The 19551-nt window shown below is 44.8% G+C and overlaps 1 protein-coding gene across 3 annotated transcripts in view; it reads right to left on the bottom strand.

The window, feature by feature from the left end:
• LOC138528635 (transient receptor potential cation channel subfamily M member 2-like) overlaps positions 1-19551 on the bottom strand; it is a 613775-nt gene that overhangs the window by 238930 nt on the left and 355294 nt on the right. For all 3 annotated transcript variants that reach the window (XR_011284191.1, XM_069640449.1, XM_069640451.1), the window contains exon 11: positions 4486-4599. Coding sequence is in view for 2 of the 3 variants with exons in the window: in XM_069640449.1 (XP_069496550.1) it covers positions 4486-4599 (114 nt within the window). In the remaining variant the exon portion in view is untranslated. The remainder of the gene's footprint in view (positions 1-4485; positions 4600-19551) is intronic.

The following is a 19551-nucleotide window of genomic DNA, read 5'->3' as shown; positions in this document are numbered from 1 at the left end:
GAAATAGAGTGAGAAAAGGAGAGAGAGCAATAGACAGAGAAAAGGCAGGGAGAAAGAGAGAGAGAGAAAGGGAGAGCGGGAGAGAGAAATGAGACCACAGGTACACAGAGTTGGGCAGAGAATGTAGACATTTGTTAGGAAGAGCCAAGTTTCTATTGCCTATTCGAAAGGTAGGTGATTGTCTAGTGTAAGGAACTCATGGTGGCAACAGTAAAACAGACACAAGTGATCACAGTTCAAAGGTGTTTATTAAACAGTAAAGTGGGTGAGATAAATACCTAATATACACCTAAATCTAAGATGGGAGCAAGCTACGACCATCAAATGAAAAATAAGGCAGTCCTTGTGGTGTCTTGTCAAATCAAAACAGACCTATACTAAAAGGAAACTATTGCCAATCCTTACCGCTAAGTTACAAAATATTGTGGGATAATGTTCACCAGAAAAGAAAGAAGTGTTCAGACATGATAAGTCAGGATGATTTAGCTGGGTTCTACCTTCCCCACTTTTTCTAGCACGAGACAAGGTGGAAATTAAGCACAGCACACTCTGGGCTTCTCCAGCACAAGCGTTTAGTTCCTTTTCTCTATATCTGGGCATTCTGTGGCCAAGTCTCTTTCATACTAAGTCTCTTGACTCAGAGGGCCTGATGTGCCATAACCAACAAAAACAAAAGTTCCTTTAATTAGGGAAAAACTGTGTAGGGTTTTGTCAAAATAATCAAGGTGAGTGTGTGACGGTTAATTCATGTGTTGGTGTGGTTTTACAGAAAGGGGATAATGGAACTAGTTTGACAATATTTTATTTCAACTGAAGGAATGTCGGGTAGGGGCATATTTGAGACAGGATGATAGTCCTGCAGTTGTAATAAGCGAGGTGGTAATTGCAATTTCTTTCTCCTGGTTCTCCCACGCCTGCTTTCGGAGTTGGTACTTGTTGGAATTAGGGGGTGGGGGGAACCAGGACAGGATTTAGAATAACCTAAAAAGGTGAAGGAAGTGTTAAAAGGGGGGAAATACTGCATCTCACCATCGGATGGCTCACCCCCATTCCCTGAGGACCCCTCTCCCATGTGATCCTCCCGCACTTGTCCACCCCCAGGGTCTGGATCCAAGGGCGATGGCCGTTCCCTGGCCACCTGAGAAAGAGATCCCCAGGGTTCAGACAGTGAGACACCTGCAAGTTTCTCACACTATGGGCCTCATTACACGGTAGGCGGTAAGGGTTTAACGGTACCGGTAAGGGCACCGGTACCGGTAAACCCTTACCGCCTTACTACGAGTTCCCTTTGCGCGACCCGACCTTAACGGCTGGTTTTACCAGCCCTTAAAGTAGGGTCCTGAATAGGGACCTCGTTGCTAATTACGGTACCGCAATTTGCAGTACCGTAATTAGCACCTTCCCCATTCCCATTATGCCCTATGGGGACAAAAATGGGAATGGGGAAGGGCCTTGGTGAATGGGGAATTACCGCCCCCGCTCACCTTGGAGTAGGGCGGTAATTCCGCCATACACCAAAGCGGACACAGTAAAATACCGGCGGCAATCATGGCGCTAATAGCGCCATGGTTACCGCCTACCGTGTAATGAGGCCCTATGTCTGCATGTGTCCTGTGATGGAGCCCCAAAGATTGTAGGCCTGGGTTAAGGAGGCTGTGTCTTCCTTGCTGACCTTAGTGCTCCGGGGCAGGATGGAGCGGGCACCATAGTCTTTTTAAAAGAAAGAGACATCCGTTGAGTTCAGAACTCATTTGGCTACCATTTTATATTATAATGACTCTCGGACACATAACCCTCTTCACAGGAGTGGGCAAGAGAAAAGACTGTGCTGCCTCTCACCATGCCAATTAGACATTGTGGCCACAGCCATGCCCCGGGAATCGCAACCACACCCAAGCACACCCACAGGGCATAGCTGCATGGATTCAATGCCGGGATCAAAGCACCTTTGCCCATGCCCCAGAACCATAAACACACCCCAGCAACTACATCGGCCATGGACAGTAGACACTGTTCCGGGATCATTCCCTGGACACTTTATACCCCTCTGGGAATGATCAATAATGCTACGGATGGTGTGGTCTTCCCACTGGACTTGGCATGTGGCCATATGCAATGGTTAATGTGTCAGAGACAAGGCCTTCAGCTATGCCCCCAAGTACCTCAAACATGCCCACAGTGCCCACAGGATATTGCATTCCACCATGGACAATAGACACCGTGCCTAGGCCATGCACTTGGGATAGGCTCAGTGGAGACTATCCCCTGGGCATGACCTTCACATAGTAATAGTGGTGACTTTCAATGGGCTTTGGTCGTGCCATGCTGACACTATGCCCTGGATGTGGTGTCTGGTCATGCCCAGGGCACTACATAGAAACTCAAAAAGTCTGTAACCTAAGTACTGATCTGTGGCTCCAGACTCAGATTTGCAAATTGACTCCCAAATCCACGGATCCTACACGCGTCTCTTTCTTTGCCTACGCCACATCACCTATTACAGACCATATGCCACATGTCCAACTGATTTCCATGCCCTCCCTTGCATCAGAGCATATGTTAGAGTTCCACTAGCACCATTTTACCCGCCTTTTCATTGAGTGGTCCGATAATCCCTGACCAAATCAATGTAGTGTCCCACAAAATGCAGCAGCCTTTTGTTAAAAAGAGACAGATTCCACCCCTGTAAGGAATATCCTATCCCTTCCATGTTCTGGGGCTTGCCCTGGAGGTGAGAGCGAATATTCACTCTAGGAGCTATTGGCACCCCCCTATATCGCCATCCCCCTGGAGGCAACCCGAGAAAACTTTCCAACAAAAGATTGGATGTATAAGAGCGCCTGGAAAAGTGCTTGTCTTAGGGGGAGTGCAACAAAACCATAAATACTGAGTTGCTATCACAAACGTTGTGGTGGCCATCCAGCACACCATCTGGTCAGCATTTCACAGAAACTGGGGCATTAGCTTTCTCGCAATCATGAAGTGTCGAGCAGCCGCAGCAGTGAAGCCATACCAGCCCCATCAAGGCAAGAAACCAAGACTGGATTCTGTGCATTGCCTTTCCTTAGGCAAGTTCACTGAAGCAGGAGGAACTCACCCGGCCAATGCCAGATTCAGGTTGCCATCTCGTCCCACCACCCTCGTAGACATATGCCTATCAATCCTGCCCCCACCCCACGCCAATTAATTCAACTGATATTTAGAAGAGGATGGTCCAACCCTCCATCTACTATTCTTTCTCAAAATGAGGGAGATGGAAGAATGGGTCCCAAGCTCTTGCTGGGGAACCCCAATAATAAGAAGGAAGGCGCATGTTGATGCTCAGTGACCACGCTGTGTCTGGAAAGCACTTCTTGCTAGGAATCTGTATGATTCACTAAGAACCTTGCTATGAATCTGTATGATTCACAATGTACCTCGCCATCAATCTATCATTCGCTATGAACCCTGCTATGAATCTGTATGATTCGATATGAACCCTGCTATGAATCTGTATGATTCGCTATCAACCTCGCTATCAATCTGTATTATTCCTAATGAACATCGCCATCAATCTATCATTCGCTATGGACCCTGCTATGAATCTGTATACTTCGCTATGAACTTCGCTATGATTCTGTATGATTCGCTCTGAACCTCGCTATGAATCTGTATGATTTGCTCTGAACCTCGGTATGACTCTGTATGATTCACAATGTACCTCGCCATGAATCTATCATTCGCTATGAACCCTGCTATGAATCTGTATGATTAGCTATGAACCGTGCTATGAATCTGTATGATTTGCTATGAACCTCGCTGTTAATCTGTATCATTCACTATGAGCCTCGCTGTTAATCTGTATGATTCGATATGAGCCTCGCTGTTAATCTGTATGATTCGCTATGAGCCTCGCTGTTAATCTGTACCATTCACTATGACCCTCGCTGTTAATCTGTATGATTCGCTATGAGCCTCGCTGTTAATCTGTATGATTCGCTGTGAGCCTCGCTGGTAATCTGTATCATTCGCTATGAGCCTCGCTGTTAATCTGTATCATTTGCTATGAGCCTCGCTGTTAATCTGTATCTTTCGCTAAGAGCCTCGCTGTTAATCTGTATGATTCGCTATGAGCCTCGCTGTTAATCTGTATCATTCGCTATGAGCCTTGGCGTTAATCTGTATCATTCGCTATGAGCCTCTCTGTTAATATGTATCATTCGCTATGAGCCTCGCTGTTTAATCTGTATGATTCGCTATGAGCCTCGCTGTTAATCTGTATCATTCGCTATTAGCCTTGCTGTTAATCTATATCATTCGCTATGAGCCTCGCTGTTAATCTGTATCATTCGCTATGAGCCTCGCCGTTAATCTGTATCATTCACTATGAGCCTCGCTGTTAATCTGTATCATTCGCTATGAGCCTCACTGTTAATCTGTATCATTCGCTATGAGCCTCGCTGTTAATCTGTATCATTCGCTATGAGCCATGCTCAGACTGTGTACCTGAGACCAGAAGATTTCCGCCAGCTCCGCACGGTTCTGTAGGACGGCCCAGATGAGAAGATCGCGAATGGGGTACTGCAGGGTCTCGGGCATGCTCGTGGGCTCGACGATGCACTACGAAGACAAATATATGAAAACTTAAAGGAGCACAAACCAAGAACGGGTTCAGGCAAAGTTCTGCAAAGGGTTATATGTATGAAGAAGAACAGCACCTAAAACGCAACCATTCTAATGCAAGCATGCTCTCATCTACGACTATCAATTGCTTTGGAAAGAAACCCACATATTCTGTATAATACCATGCCCGCCAATGGTCAGTCACCTAGACACCACCCTAGTGACTCTGAGATGCACAAGATAATCACATAGTCCTCAGAAATGAGATGTTATTTATTTCCAGTCGTGAACGGACGACATTATCCGGTTAATAAGGTTTACTCTGTCCACGAAAAAGGTTCTTAGTCAACCAAAAAAACACTAATCATCAGAGTCCAAGTCATTTAGAGTTTGGAAACCAAATCCCACATGGGCCTGCCTGCTCGACTGATGAGTAATCAACACCAGAAGACAATATAAGTGTGATTTGTGAAATTGTAAGGCTATCAAAGCCTCAACTCCAGAATGTCTCCCTACTAAGGACCACCATCATGTCCCCAGTGGGACTCCATCAGTCAGCCTAAGATTCCATGTACCCATCAAAGGAGAAGGATCCTTCTCTTCCCCAGTCCCCAAACCAACTGGACTTCCTAGCAGTTAGTATCAGGAATTAAATGAAATTCAATCAATTTGTGAAATCTCTTTAACCTATCCCTGAGCAACTACTGACTAACTCTACTCCTTTCAGTTCCTGGGTAGTAGTGACCAGCTCCTGGAGGTGAGTTACTCCGTAGAGATTTGCTAAATGCACGCACTATTAATTAGTTCACCCGTTCAACAAATCCTATCAATTCTGCGATATGCAGCTGACGCTCATGTAGGTAGTGTTTTGCTGGAGTGTTACACTGCAAGGGAAAGGACCTTTTCTCTATTTCTTTGTTCATACTTGTCAATGGATGCTGTATACATGGCAGAACAAAACAAGCAAATCATGTATAAAGGCAAAACTGTGTCAAATATAAATTAATGTGTACAAATACAATGCCTTAGGTAAGCCTATTGGATGTTTCAAAGTAGAGAAAAGCCAAAAGGGCCCATGCAATACGAGACAAGAAGTCAAAGACTTCCACCGTCTGTGATGCTACTTTTATTCCCCTTGCCCCTGTCCCAGACTCTCTGCTTCCGAACTCTGTAGCTGATTGGGATTTATACCAGCCACCTGCTTTATTGGCCACCGTTTCTTCTTAGATTTGGACATCAGAAGTCAGAGGAATTCTACTTGTCTTCTTACCTAACTATTTTCATTCCGTTTCTGCAGTTTCTGCTGTTCAGTGAAGTAATTCACTGCCCAAATGATAAGCATGGAAGCATTGTGACTTTAAAACAAATAGAAAAACTTTTTATTTGTCTTTTTGTATTTGTTTATTACTTGTATCGCGGACCGAACCCTGAGGTAACTGGGCGCTAGAAAACTTGAGTCTTACAGGCATAAATAAGACAATGACAACAGATAAGAAGACCGGTAGTTACAGAAAGGTCTGAGTACAGGGAATTACAGGTGAGTATTACAGGCATAAATAAAGCGTTGACAAGGGTGGAAGACCAGTGTTTACAGGTAGGTCTGAAGCCAGTCATTTACATGTGAGAGCAAGAGGGGAGAATACAAATCTGGGGGCCTCATCGGGTAGGCTTGTCACTAAGCCAACTTTTTACTCCAGTTTTGAAGGTCAAGAAGGATGGTTCTAGTCTGTAAGAAAGAGGCAGAGAATTCCAGCAATTGGCTGCTTGGACAGGGAAGCTAGCGCCACATGCAGTTTTTAAGTTGAACCTTGGTACAGCGAGGCGATTGGATTGGGCAGATCTGGTGGGCCGGGAAGGTTGGTGCTTGCTGAATTTATCGGACAGATATTTAGGAGCAGAGTTTGATAGGCATTTGTGAGTGATTGCCAGAGTGCGGAGAGTGATTCTATCGCGAACAGCAAGCCAGTTGGCCTCTCGTCTGATAGTTTAGATGTGGCTGGATCTGGGAAGATTAAGTGCTGCTCTAAATGAATTATTTAGATTCTGTTCAGAGGATCCTAGGAAGAGCATATTACAATAGTCAATCTTTGACAGCGCTAGAGCTCTGGCAAGTGTTATGCAGCTGCTAGTGGACAAGTAGGATTTGCAGCTGTAGATTAACGTGTTTGTGTAGGCGGTAGCGGATGCCACAGCACGGACGTGTTTCTTTAGGGACAGAGTTGAATCCAAGTAGACACCCAAGGTTTTTATTTCCTTGGCGACTTTGATCCAGTTCTCGTCGATGTTGAAGGATATGTATCTTTGGTCGAGTTTATTTAAGCAGGCTTGAGTGCCGACAATCAGCAGTCCAGTCTTTTCGTCATTAAGGCACAGACTGTTAGTGGCCATCCAAGATTGGATTTCTAGGTAGATTTAATTGATTAACCTGGAGTCCTCATCGTAGTGGCCAGTAAGCGGGATGAGGACCTGGGTGTCATCTGGGTAGTTAGTGTAGATGACACCCATGTTATACAAACGGTCTAAGAGGAGCTTCGTGAATATATTGTAAAGCGTTGGGGAAATGCAGGAGCCTTGGGGGACTCCACAGAGAATAGGGATCGGGTTGGTGGAGGCAGTAGGTGAGAAGACTCTGGTGGTTTGATTGGATAAGAAGGATCTTATCCCGTTAGAGGCATTGGAGAAGGCTGCTTCTGAGGTGAGATGTCCAGTGAGGATTTGGTGGTCGACTAGGTCGAAAGCCGCAGACAGGTCTAGCAGCAGAAGGATCGCTAGTTTGCCTTTGTCCTTCAACTCGTCCATCTGGATTTTCAAGTCCAGGAGTGCTGTCTCTGTTCCATGTCTTGGCCTAAAACCAGATTGTCTTAGGCCTAATAGGTTTTTGCTTCAAAATGATTCTGGATTTGCAATTATGCAACTCGATCCAAAATGTTTAAGAGGAAGGGGACAGTGGTAATTGGTCTGTAATTAGTTGGAATGTTTGGGTCTAAGTTCGTTTTTTTTTAGTAGGGACATGACCCAGGCCTCCTTGAGATTGTTAGGTACTTGGCTTGTCTTGAATGAGGAATTTATTAATGTGGCAATGAAAGGGGACAGTTCTTTGGCTCCTTCCTTAATGATGGAAGCTGGGCAAGTATCTCCTTGGCAGCGTAAGGGTTTCCGGTTCTTAATAATGTCTTCCACTTCTTTTGGTGACACTTGGGAGAACACAAAAGACGGGCATTGAGGGGGAGACTGCTTATGAGCTTGATCGACGTGCTGGTTGATTAGGAGGGTGTTCTTTTTAGCTTCCATCTTAATTTGTAGTGGCGCTATTTTGTCCGATAGGGCTTGCTGGATTTTAGTGCACCAAGCCGCATCCTTGATGCAATCCTCAGTAAGAGGTGCTGGTGATTCTAGTTCCTTTAAGATGCTAAAAAGCTCTTTGGAGCTTGATTTGGCATTAAGGATTCTAGTGCTATAGGCTTCTTTTATTGTGGATAAGATGGCAGATTTGTAGGATGCCGCAGCTGTAGCGAACACTACTTTGTTATGGGCTGTAGGTGAGTTTCGCCAAGTGGATTCAGCCGTCCTTTTGGTGTTCCTTAGGGTTTTTAATCCGGGGGTGTACCATTTATTGAGTTGGGTGGTTGGTTTGGCTTTTTTTAGCTTGAGTGGTGCAGAGACGTTTAGGGCTGATTCAAGAGTGTCATTACATAGATCCACTAACTTATTTGAGTCTAGGTTCTTATAATTGCACTCGTCAAGGATGTTGTTGATAAGAGGCCAGAGACTTGAGATTGTGACATTTCGACAATTTCTGGAAAGGATAGGGGGTGCCTAGGTGAGTTAGGGGGTGTTGTTCCTTGGATAGTGAACAATTTGAAATGGTGGTCCAACCAAGCTACAGCTTCATTCTGAAGTATTGTTAAGGAACAATTGAGGTCTGACACTCAATCCAGGATTCTCCCCTTGATGTGAGTAGGTTCTTTGACTCTGTGTTTGAAGCCAAGTAGGGAGATGGAATTTTCTAACGCTAAGGCCAGAGTGTCATCAGGGTCCAGAGGACCTAGATTAAGGTCCCCCAATGCTGAGTGATTTTATGACTTTCGCAGCCCTCCCCAAAAAAAAGATAATTGAATCACTGATGAAATATCATTTTGTGAGAAACAAGGGTTAGAGTGTTAGGGATACACAAGAGGAAAGCACATGCATAGAATGATACAGGCAGGTCCTTTCCAGTATCCCAGCTCCATTGCAATACCACTTGATTAGCAACGCTATATGTTTTTGCGAGTTCTACCGCACCACAAAGGCTGCAAATCATTAGGAAGACACATGTTAGACCCAAAGGTCTGATATAATCATTCCAGAGAAACCAGGATCGTCATTTAACGGCAGCCAGGATTCCGTCTGAGATTTCCATTTGAATTCCAGTTGGAAGCAAGATTGTTTTTATTACTATAACTCCACTCACTGTTCCCCTAACTATTTTAAAGTCCACCCACATGTGCATGTAGTGAATTGGCTTTAGGTTATTTACAATCCAATGTTTATCTCTTGGGGAAAGTTCTAGTTTTAATATTTCTCAGGTGTCCAGTAGCTTCTTATTAGTAGATTCTTATCAAGGTTCTATGCTGTGTGTATTTAATATCCAGGTTTGGATCAATTTTGCAAATTTGTGAGAGATAAATGTTTAGTTCAATATTGCCAAAGGTTTCTAAGCCTCTTCTTGGTTTCTCTAATTCTCTTTTGCTGTTAACAAACAGACTTTGAAATTAAATATTATCCACCCAAGACTCCTCTGGGTCCCATTCTATTCATTAGTACGCTTAGCTTTTTTCTGCCATTACAGAAGAGCTGTAATCCTCTTGCAGTGAGTATTGACTCCTCTGGGTCCCGTTCTATTCATTAGTACGCTTAGGTCATCTCTGCCATTACAGAAGAGCCGTAATCCTCTGACAGTAAGTATTGACTCCTGTGGGACCCATTGTATTCATTAGTATGCTTAGGTCATCTCTGCCATTACAGAAGAGCCGTAATCCTCTGACAGTAAGTATTGACTCCTGTGGGACCCATTGTATTCATTATTATACTTAGCTCGTCTCTGCCATTACAGCAGTGCCTTATTCCTCTGACAGTAACTATTGACGCCTCTGGGTCCTGTTCTATTCACTAGTATGCTTAGCTCGTCTCCGCCATTACAGCAGAGCCTTAATCCTCTGACAGTAAGTATTGACTCCTCTCGGTCCCATTCTATTCATTAGTACGCTTAGCTCGTCTCTGCCTATACAGCAGAGCCTTAATCCTCTAACAGTAACTATTGACTCCTCTGGGTCCTGTTCTATTCATTAGTATGCTTAGCTGGTCAATGCCATTACAGCAGAGCCTTAATCCTCTGACAGCAACTATTGTTTCCTCTGGGTCCTGTTCTACTCATTAGTATGTTTAGCTCGTCTCTGACATTATAGCAGATCCTTAATCCTCTGATAGTAACTAATTGACTCCTTGCACTTAGGGAGACACATGTATGAAGCAATAGAATGATAGATCAACAATTCATAACTACTACAAATTCCTGTAGAATGTTGCATGGCGTTAGTTCTATGTTTAGGACAAAGGCCTCTGGGTAGGCTCGCTGAGCAGCCTGGGTCATCCCTCTCTGAAGGCTAGATATGGTGGTTTAATGACAAAATTGAATGTTTCCGTTCAAACAATCAAAAAGTATGAGAAAACGTATACTAATACAAAAACGATTCAATCATATGGATAGCCTCTAAAAATAAAGAGACCACAGTCGAAATGCACCCTTGCTCTGAAGTTATTACAGTTTTAAACATAAGGACATGTTAAATACTGCACTTCAGAGCAACATTTATCCATATAACTTTTTTTTGGCTAAAATGGCCATCTAACCAACATATCCTGCCACTACTTTGGCCCCAATTTACCTCGATAGGTGCACAAGCACCCTTACCGCTAGAAGTTTCCTTACATTCACAACAATCACAATCCTGTCTGGGTCTGGTGCAGGCTAATGTTCAAAATTCTAATTAAGTGCGGCATTTTCTAACATTCACAATCCAATCTAGATGTGATGCAGGCTAATGTTCACACTTATAGATAGGTGCGGCATTGCTCACATTCACAGTTCTGAGGTAAGGTAATGTTGAGTGACAGGGTTTTCCGGAGTAGAGTAATTGCTCTACTCCCCACCCATGCCACACTTACTTTTTGGTTGCTGCTGGTTGACGGCTGGTCGCTGGCTTCACTGGCTTCCCCAGCAGACACCTGCTGACACTTTCTGGAGCCGCCTCTGTTGGAGCCGCACTTTGTCTCAAGGCCCTTAGCCGAAGGGGCTGCCGGGCAAGGGACTGCCGGGCAGGGGGCTGCCCGCGAGTGCCATTATGAGGGCGTAATGGGACAATCACGTCGGGAGGGAGATCGGGAAGGTGGGGAAATGGATACCATGAAGCGGGAAGCCATGGAGGGAGAATCTGTGTTAGCATTGCGCATGACGTGCTTTTAAGCACACAAAAAATACTTTTGGGGGCACACTATGGTGGAGGGGCTCAGGCCGACCTTACCTCTAAAAGGGTTTTGCCAGAAATGGCGTTAGTGCGGCACGAGCAGCAGGTCTTTAGGCCTCAGTTTGCCCTGGCTTCCATGGGCCAATCACATTGGGAAGACGGGGAACTGGATACCATGAGGCGAGAAGCCATGGAGGGAGAATCCATGCTAGCAGTGTACATTACGTGCTTTTAAGAACATGAACATTACTTTTGGTGGGAAACACTATGGTGGAGGAGCTCAGGGAGACCTTACCTCTAAAAAGGGAGGATGTGTCTGATGCGGATCTGGGAGGATGTGTTTGATGAGGACCTGTGAGGATGTGTTTGATGAGGATCTGTGAGGATGTGTTTGATGAGGACCTGTGGGAATGTGTTTGATGAGGATCTGGGAGGATGTGTTTGATGAGGATCCGTGGGGATGTGTTTGATGAGGATCTGTGGGGATGTTTTTGATAAGGATCTGTGGGGATGTGTTTGATGAGGATCTGTGAGGGGAAGGAATCCATAAAAAGTATTCTGATTCAGGATGACCTATTTGTATCTGCCCCATTTCTTTCAACGGCCACTAAAGGACCTTTTTAACATGAACAATTGTCATGCAGCAAATGTCTCATATTAGAACTTTGCAATGCCATCGATTAGTTCACACTTGTTCTTGGATTTATGCCCTCCTTAAATATCCCATACAATTTCAGTGGTATTTGTGTCCGGAGATTCAGGTGGAGTCTTGAACGCATAAAGGCCCTTGCTCTCACATTAATCCTGGAGCTGAGGAATGTTTTAGTTGCTGTCCAGATGTTTTCTGAATTTTGGCGTCTTGGGTAAAACACCTTTTCCCATATTTGACCATCTGATCTGGGCCATCTTTGGCAATGAACACTAGACAGATGTTCATGAAATGCTTTGGCTGTGGTTTACTAGATAGCTGCCCTCTGTAAGGAACTCACGGTGGCAACAGTAAAGACAGACACAAGTGATCACAGTTCAAGGGTGTTTATTAAACTGTATAAATGGGTGAGAAAAACGCCTAATCTAAACCTAAATCTAAGATGGGAGCAAACTGTGAACATCGAATAATAATAAGGCCGCTGTAGTGGTGTCCTGTCAAATAAAAGGGGCCTATACTAAAAAGAAATTAGTGCCAATCCTTACTGCTAAGTTACAAAATAGTGTGGCTAATGTTCACCAGAAAAGACAGAAGTGTTCACAGAATGATAAGTCAGGATGGTATAGCTGGGGTCTCCCTTCCCCACCTTTTCAGAAGGGGACAAGGTGGGACTCCTGAGTACACACACACAACTGGGCTTCTCCAACACGAGGTTACAGTTCTTTTCAGCGATATCAGGACCTTCTTTGGCCAAGTCTCTTTCATACAAAAGTCTCTTGCCCCAGAGGGTCTGATGTGTCAAAATAACAGAACAAAAGTTCCTTTCCATAATCTTTTACGTTGGGTGATGACTCTTCACCCCTGGATCCCCCTCAGCCGGGCTCGGATCCTTTTTTAATATTAGTCTCCCTCAGTCGGGTTCACTACGGCCAGATGCACAGTTCACTTTGCTTTATCACTATGTGGGACTCACTTCCCTTAGCCTTACTCCTGGCATCCCTCCGTCGGCTTCACATAGCCATTCTAAATAGTTTGCGATTTAATCATCTCATCAGAAAGTGGGGATCCCTGTCCCTAGCTTTCTTTCGGCATCCCTCCGTCGGGTTCACACTAGCCACAGTTCATAAGAAAATCCCTCTAGACCCACTAGGTTTGCTTCTTACCCAGGTCTGGGTCTCAGACCCCAGTCAGGCTTTCCTTAAAGCCCCCAGCCAGGCTTCACGCAGTTCTATAAACACAATGTTCTCGGGTTGTAACTGGTCACCATAATTTGTAGGCATCCCACAGTCGTGTTCACATTTGGCCCCAGTAACAGAATTCACTTTGTTTCCTCGGCGTGTCAAAGACTTTCAAGGGGATTTCCTCGACCCTCCTATGACCACTTTGACCTGTAGTTTCAACAAAGGGGACTAGCCAGAGTCCTTCAAATGAGCGCCCATGTCGCGCCGGACCACTCTACTGTTTGTCCATCACCGGGTTTTCTTAAAGTTCAGGTTCCCCTCTTCCGGGCTCAGACCTTCTCGCTCTCAGGGTCTCCCTCGGCCAGGTGCAGACCTGCAGGTCCCCCTCTTCTGGGCTGCAACGCTTTAAGGGTCTCCCTCTGATGGGTGCGGACCCTTCTTCAGTTAAAAATAAAAACACAGTTGTGGACTATCAGTCCCAGAATGCATTGCAGTGTATTTTGCTCCTACTTCAAAACTCTCCAAATCGGCAGTCTGGTGTCTTTGGGGGCTCCAAGAGTCTCAAAGGGGAGGTGTCCTGAGGTCAGGGACTCATCACCTGCCCCTCAGAGACCCGTGCTTACCTGCTGGGCCGAGGGGAGGAGCACTGGTGTGGCACAGTCAGGAGATCCCAGCTGCCCCTGTTTTTGCCTCCTGGAGGTACAGGTCTCTCCCCTCACTGCAGCCTCCCCTGCATTCAAAGGTCCAGTGTGGTGGTTCCCTCCTCCTCCTCCAGGTCTCCCAGGGTCTCTGCAGCTCAACTGATCTTCCTCTGCCGTCTCGACGCCTTCCAGCGTTTCCAGCTCACTCCCAGTGTGTTCTCCTGCTCCGCCTTTTATACTTCCTGGGAGTCTCAAGTGGAGTCAGGTGTGAGTAGTTAGAAAAGGAGGTCTGACCTTGCCTGGCCTCATTAGAGGGATAGTCCAGTACTGTGAGAGATCTTCATTCTGTCAGCTCCCCTCTTCCTCATCTCAGTGTTTGTAGAGAAAGCCAGTGTGGAGGGATTGTGGGAGTTGTGGTTTTTCTGATTAATTAGGGAAAAACTGTGTAGGGTTTTGTCAAAATAAACAGGGTGAGCGTCTGACAGTAAATAAATGTGTTGGTGTGGTTTTATAGAAAGGTATGGGGACGTAATGGAACTGGTTTGACAATATTCTATTTCAACTGAAGAAATGTCGGGTAGGGTCATATCTGAGACAGGGTGATAGTCTTGCAGTTGTAATAAATGAGGTGGTAATTGTAATTTCTTTCTCCTGGTTCTCCCACGTCTGCTTTCGGAGTTGATACTTGTTGAAATTATGGTGTGGGGTAACGGTACAGGATTTAGAATAACCTATAAAGGTGGAGGAAGTGTCAAAAGGGGGGACATACTGTGTCTCGCCATTGGATGTCTCACCCCCATTCCCTGGGGGCCCATCTCCTAGGTGATCCTCCCGCACTTGTCCACCCCCAGGGTCTGGATCCAAGGGCGATGGCCATGCTCTGGTCACCTGAGAAAGAGATCCCAAGGGTTCAGACAGTGGAACACCTTCAGGTATCTCACACCTCTAATGTGAAATACTACCCTACTGAAATGTTCTAGAATGATAGATGTCTTGTCCCTAAAATGTATGTCTGTAAGGTCCTCGCCTGTCTCAATACGCTGCAACAGTCATTTCCTCTTATTAATGCCACGAGTCATAAGTGACAGCCTAGAACCTAGCAATAATACACTATTATTGTGCAGTATATAAACAGACAAACAAACAATGCACACAAGAAATAAGGTTGCCTTTTTTTTCCAATACGTTTTTATTGGCATTTTTTCATTGTTACAATCAACATTAAACTCCCCCCCCCCAAACAAAACCCCCCTCCAACATCCCCTCCCTCCCAGGCTCGGTGTAGTCCTCTCTACCATATTGCGTGTGTTCAACTTTTTCACCTTCCCCTTTCATACTCCTATTTTCATCTCCGTGGCCTCTCCTCGCCACCTGTTCGGGGTGATTCTCATGCCAGGCCCAGGAGCTGCACCTTCCTTGGGCACCATGCCCCCGTGTAGTCCTTCATTAGGAATTGCAGAACCAAATCCCAGTCCGCTATAAATTTAGCATGTTCTCCCCTGATCTCATAAATTACTTTCTCCATTGTAGCAAAATTCCATATTTTGGCCCCCCATTCATGTTCAGTTGGTGGTTCTTTTGCTTTTCCATTTTTGTTCGACTAATAAGGCTCCTTCCATTACTAGAATGACATAGACCTTCCGCTGAGCCTTTGTGGCCAGTTTTTGTAACTCTCCATCCAACCCCAGTATGAACAGACCCACATTTGGCCTTTTCTCTACACCCAATATACCCGTGATTGCTTCCTGGATCATGTCCCAGAATTTTCCAACCCTTCGGCAGCTCCAGCAAATGTGACTCCAGGTTCCCTCAGCCCCGCACCTCCTCCAGCATTGGCCGGAGGCTGTCCGGAACATTTTCGTCTGTCTGCTGGGGGTGAGATGCCACTGATGCATCTTTTTCATTCATATTTCTTGGATTTGCAAAGAGTGGGCCAGCCTGGGGATATTCTTCGACAAGGAAGTCCATTGATCTAGCTCGATCTCATGTTCCGCCTGCCTTTCCCATGAACTTTCTCACCCCTCCCTCTTCCCCCTCTTTGATCAACCTATAAAGGTCCCCAACCAAATGCTTGCTCCCCGTGCTAGATGTCACAAATTTCGTGGATTTAGAGTGCAATGTCTCAGCTGTGCATATTGGAATCTTGCGTTTTCCCCCAGTCCAAAATCGCTTTTCCATTTAATGAAAGTTTTTATCTCTCCCCCTTCAAATAGGTCACATGGCTTATTGCATCCCCCTTCCTGCCACTTCTCAAACCCCTTCCCCTCCCGCCCTGGTGTGAATTGTGGGTTCCTGAAGATCAGAGTGAGTGGTGAGGGAAACTTGGTTATTTTAGAGTGTTTTATAACTTTATCCCACGTATCACCAACCAAGGCTTCAATTGAGCTACAGTACATGTTTTGTGGTGTGTCCTCCCGGGGTAGTCATAGTACCACCTCTATGTTGGGGCCCAGTACCGCCTTGTCCATTTCCCTCCATCTCTTCTCTCTATCCTCTCTCAACCAGTCCCTGACCATTCTAATTTCGGATGCTCGTTAAAAAGCTATAGGGTTTGCACCTCTCATGCCCCCTAATTCTTGGGTAGGAGCATCAGTTTGTAAGGGATCCTTGGTTTCTTACGATCCCAGATGAAGGCTTGCATATGTTTTTGTATTGGTCTAAAGAAGGACTTTGATATCCTTATAGGTAAAGCCATAAACGCATATAGTAGCTTCGGCTGAACTGCCATTTTTATGGGATTTATCCTGCCAAGCCAGGATATTGATAGTGGGCACCACCTAGAGAGCGTCTTTTTTATGGAGTCCAGGAGAAGGAGATAGTTAGCCTTGAAAAGTTGATCCATGTTTTTAGTCAGGTATATTCCCAAATATTTCAATTTGTTCTTGGCCCATGCATATGGTGATCTGGAGTTTACCTCCCCTTCCCCTCCGTTGACAACTGTAAGCCGAGGACCTCCGACTTGCTCTTATTTATTTTCAGCCCCGCTACGACACTGAATCAGTTCCCTATCCACCGCCTCCAGCGAATTCCCCGTGATGGTTAATGTTAGCAGCATGTCATCTGCGAACGCAGCGACCTTATGTTCTTTCCCTCCAAATGGGACTCCTTCAATTTATAGGTTAGACCTAATCCTGCTCAGGATGGGCTCCAGGTAGATGGCATATAAAAGTGGGGATAGCGGACATCCTTGCTTTGTGCCCCTTGAGATTTTCACCGGCTCAGCCAGCTCCCCATTAATCAGTAAGGTTGCCTTTTTAACCCCTTCAGGCAACAATACCATACAGGCCTACTCTTCCTGAATGAACCAGGACCCTACGACGTCCCAACAAAACACACCCTTACTTTACTATAGATAAACACTTGGCAAACCCACAGCACAAGAGATCCTCCATCACCCCGGGTGCAAAACCACTGTAACATCTAACTAACATTGCAGGCTTCCATTTCCTACCCAAATCACTTTGATCCTGGTAGATTACATGGTATGCAACTTGAATCCAATTAAGAAAAGACAGCAGAGAACTGAACTGGGACACAGTTATTTCATTATCCTTCTCACACAACTCCATAAAAGTACAGCAAAGGAAAGGGGATGCTACTGTAATTTTCAGAGCTATACAAAAACACACACAAGACATTTGGCTCCACATACAGGAGTGGTACCCGAACCTCCTGTGGTATACTGTATGCAACCCCATAGCACGTATTGGCCCTGATACTTAATTCTCTTATTCTGAGGATGGGAATCCCCATTGCATGTGGCAGTAGATGGCAGACTGTGTGAGTGGAGTTACAATTGTTCATAGGCTGCCATGCTGCGGTTCGATGTGATAAAATTGCGGCAGAAATTGCTGTGATTGCAAAATATCACGGCAAAAATGCTGTGGTTTTTGCGCCGCAATCCATGTAAAGGATGCGGGGGGCACCCCCGCAATCCCTGGACCCATTATACCATTTAAGGGGAGAAGGGGACACCCCCGCATCCCCCGCTCCCCTTAAATGGTATAATGAGGCATACCTTTACCTGGTCGAACCACGTCATTTTTGCTGCGATTTTTTTTTACCGCAATATTTTTGCCGCAATTTTATTACCTGATACCCATGCTGCACAGTCGTCTTCAAAACAGGGTCCACTAAATGGAGTAACCGACAGGGCAATCATTGAGGGGTTAACCTATGATTCATAGCAGTTGGGCACCCCAGTCAGTATTATAAAAGCAAGGAAAAAGAGGGGGAAACAACAATAGCAAAAAGCACTCAGTTCCAAGTGTTGCTCATTTTACCATGTCCAGCATCCAAACCTCAACACAACATACGACATGAACATGCAGACAGTGCAAGCCTTCTTTACAGCTGTAAGTGAGAGTACAGAATGGGGCAAGTCACTTCTATATGTTAAGTAAAGTATGCAACACCCTCAGCTCCCCTCTGTTCCCAAGCCATGCAGATAATTGATTCCAGAAAACAATGCATGATATGATAGGTTATTTATAACGCACTTAATACCCAGAGGTTTCTAAGCGCGGACCCGGGGATCGAACCTGTGGTGCCCCGTGTCATCTTGCTTCGGAGGGGAGCACGTTGCCCCGGAGCGATCCTCTCTCATCTCTGCTCAGAGTGTCCTGTTGTATATCATTCAAATCAAAGCAATTAAAAGTTCTGGCCCAACCAGTAGTTTGCATTTCAATAAAGCAGCATGTATTTTTTTAAATCTTGTAATAATTAAAAAACATTTGCAGAATATTCAATTCAATGAAGCAACCAATATTCTGTTTACTATGGATGTAGCTAGCCTCTACACAAATATCACACATCATGGAGGACTTGAAGCTATGGAATGGCTACTTCTTAATACGACAGAAACATGTCCTGCAGATTGTCTTTTTGTCTTGAAACTACTGAAGATCGTGTTGAATAATAACTTTTTCATGTTTGAGAAAAGGTATTTTGTCCAGATTTCCAGAACATCAATGGGGGCCTCGATGGCGCCTACTTATGCCAATACATACATGGCATATTTAGAAGAAATAAATGTGATCAATAACAGCAAATGGAACCAACATTTGAAAATTTTTGTGAGATACATTGATGACCTTTTCGGTATCTGGGAAGGTTCAATGGAAGAATTAAAACATTTTTAGGGATTCATGGACACAATGGCCCCAAGGATCAAATTCACCTAAAAAATGAGTAAGACATCGATTGACTTTCTAGATGTGAGAGTCTACATTAAAAATGGGAATTTATGTACAACGATCTTTACCAAAGAAACAGACAGAAATAGTTTGCTACACGCAAGAAGTTTTCATCCATGGAACACAATTTCAAGTATTCCGCTGAGCCAATTCCTGAGATATCGTAGAATTATCTCAGATGAAACGGATTATACGAACAAGTCTCAAGATTTGGCCAAAAAATTTGAACTGAGAGGATGTGATCGGATAAAAGTAAATGAAAGTGCAATTAAAGCTACACAGATCCAAAGACAGGAAGCTCTTAAATCACATCAAAAGAAAAAAACAGAAAGTCTAGTATTTGTGACCACTTACTCGAAACAAAGAATGAAAATTAAGAATATTGTGAAAAAGCATTGGAAAATTTTATCATTGCATCCAACATTGGCTGAACTCTTTCCATCTCTGCCTCTGTTTGCATACAGCAAAAGTAGGTCAATAAAAGACAACTTGACTAAAGCGGATTTTGCTGCTAAAAGAACAACTAAGCAAACCTTCAAGGGGACCCTGCCCTGCAATAATTGCAATAATTGCAACAACCTGATAAAAGGTGAATATTTGAATCATCCGTATAGGGGAAACAAGATCCAGTTACGTCATACAACCACATGTGATTCAAAGAACATTATTTATGGCATAAAATGTCCCTGCGGAATTTTTTACGTAGGGATGACAACGAGAAACGCAAAAACTTGTTGGTCTGAACACAAGTCTAATATTAGACTCAAAAACGAACGC

This window comes from Ambystoma mexicanum, chromosome 7q (assembly GCF_040938575.1).
Source record: "Ambystoma mexicanum isolate Mex_15411 chromosome 7q, UKY_AmexF1_1, whole genome shotgun sequence".
NCBI classification, from domain to species: Eukaryota; Metazoa; Chordata; class Amphibia; order Caudata; family Ambystomatidae; genus Ambystoma; species Ambystoma mexicanum.
This window is presented reverse-complemented; position numbering and strand designations above follow the sequence as displayed.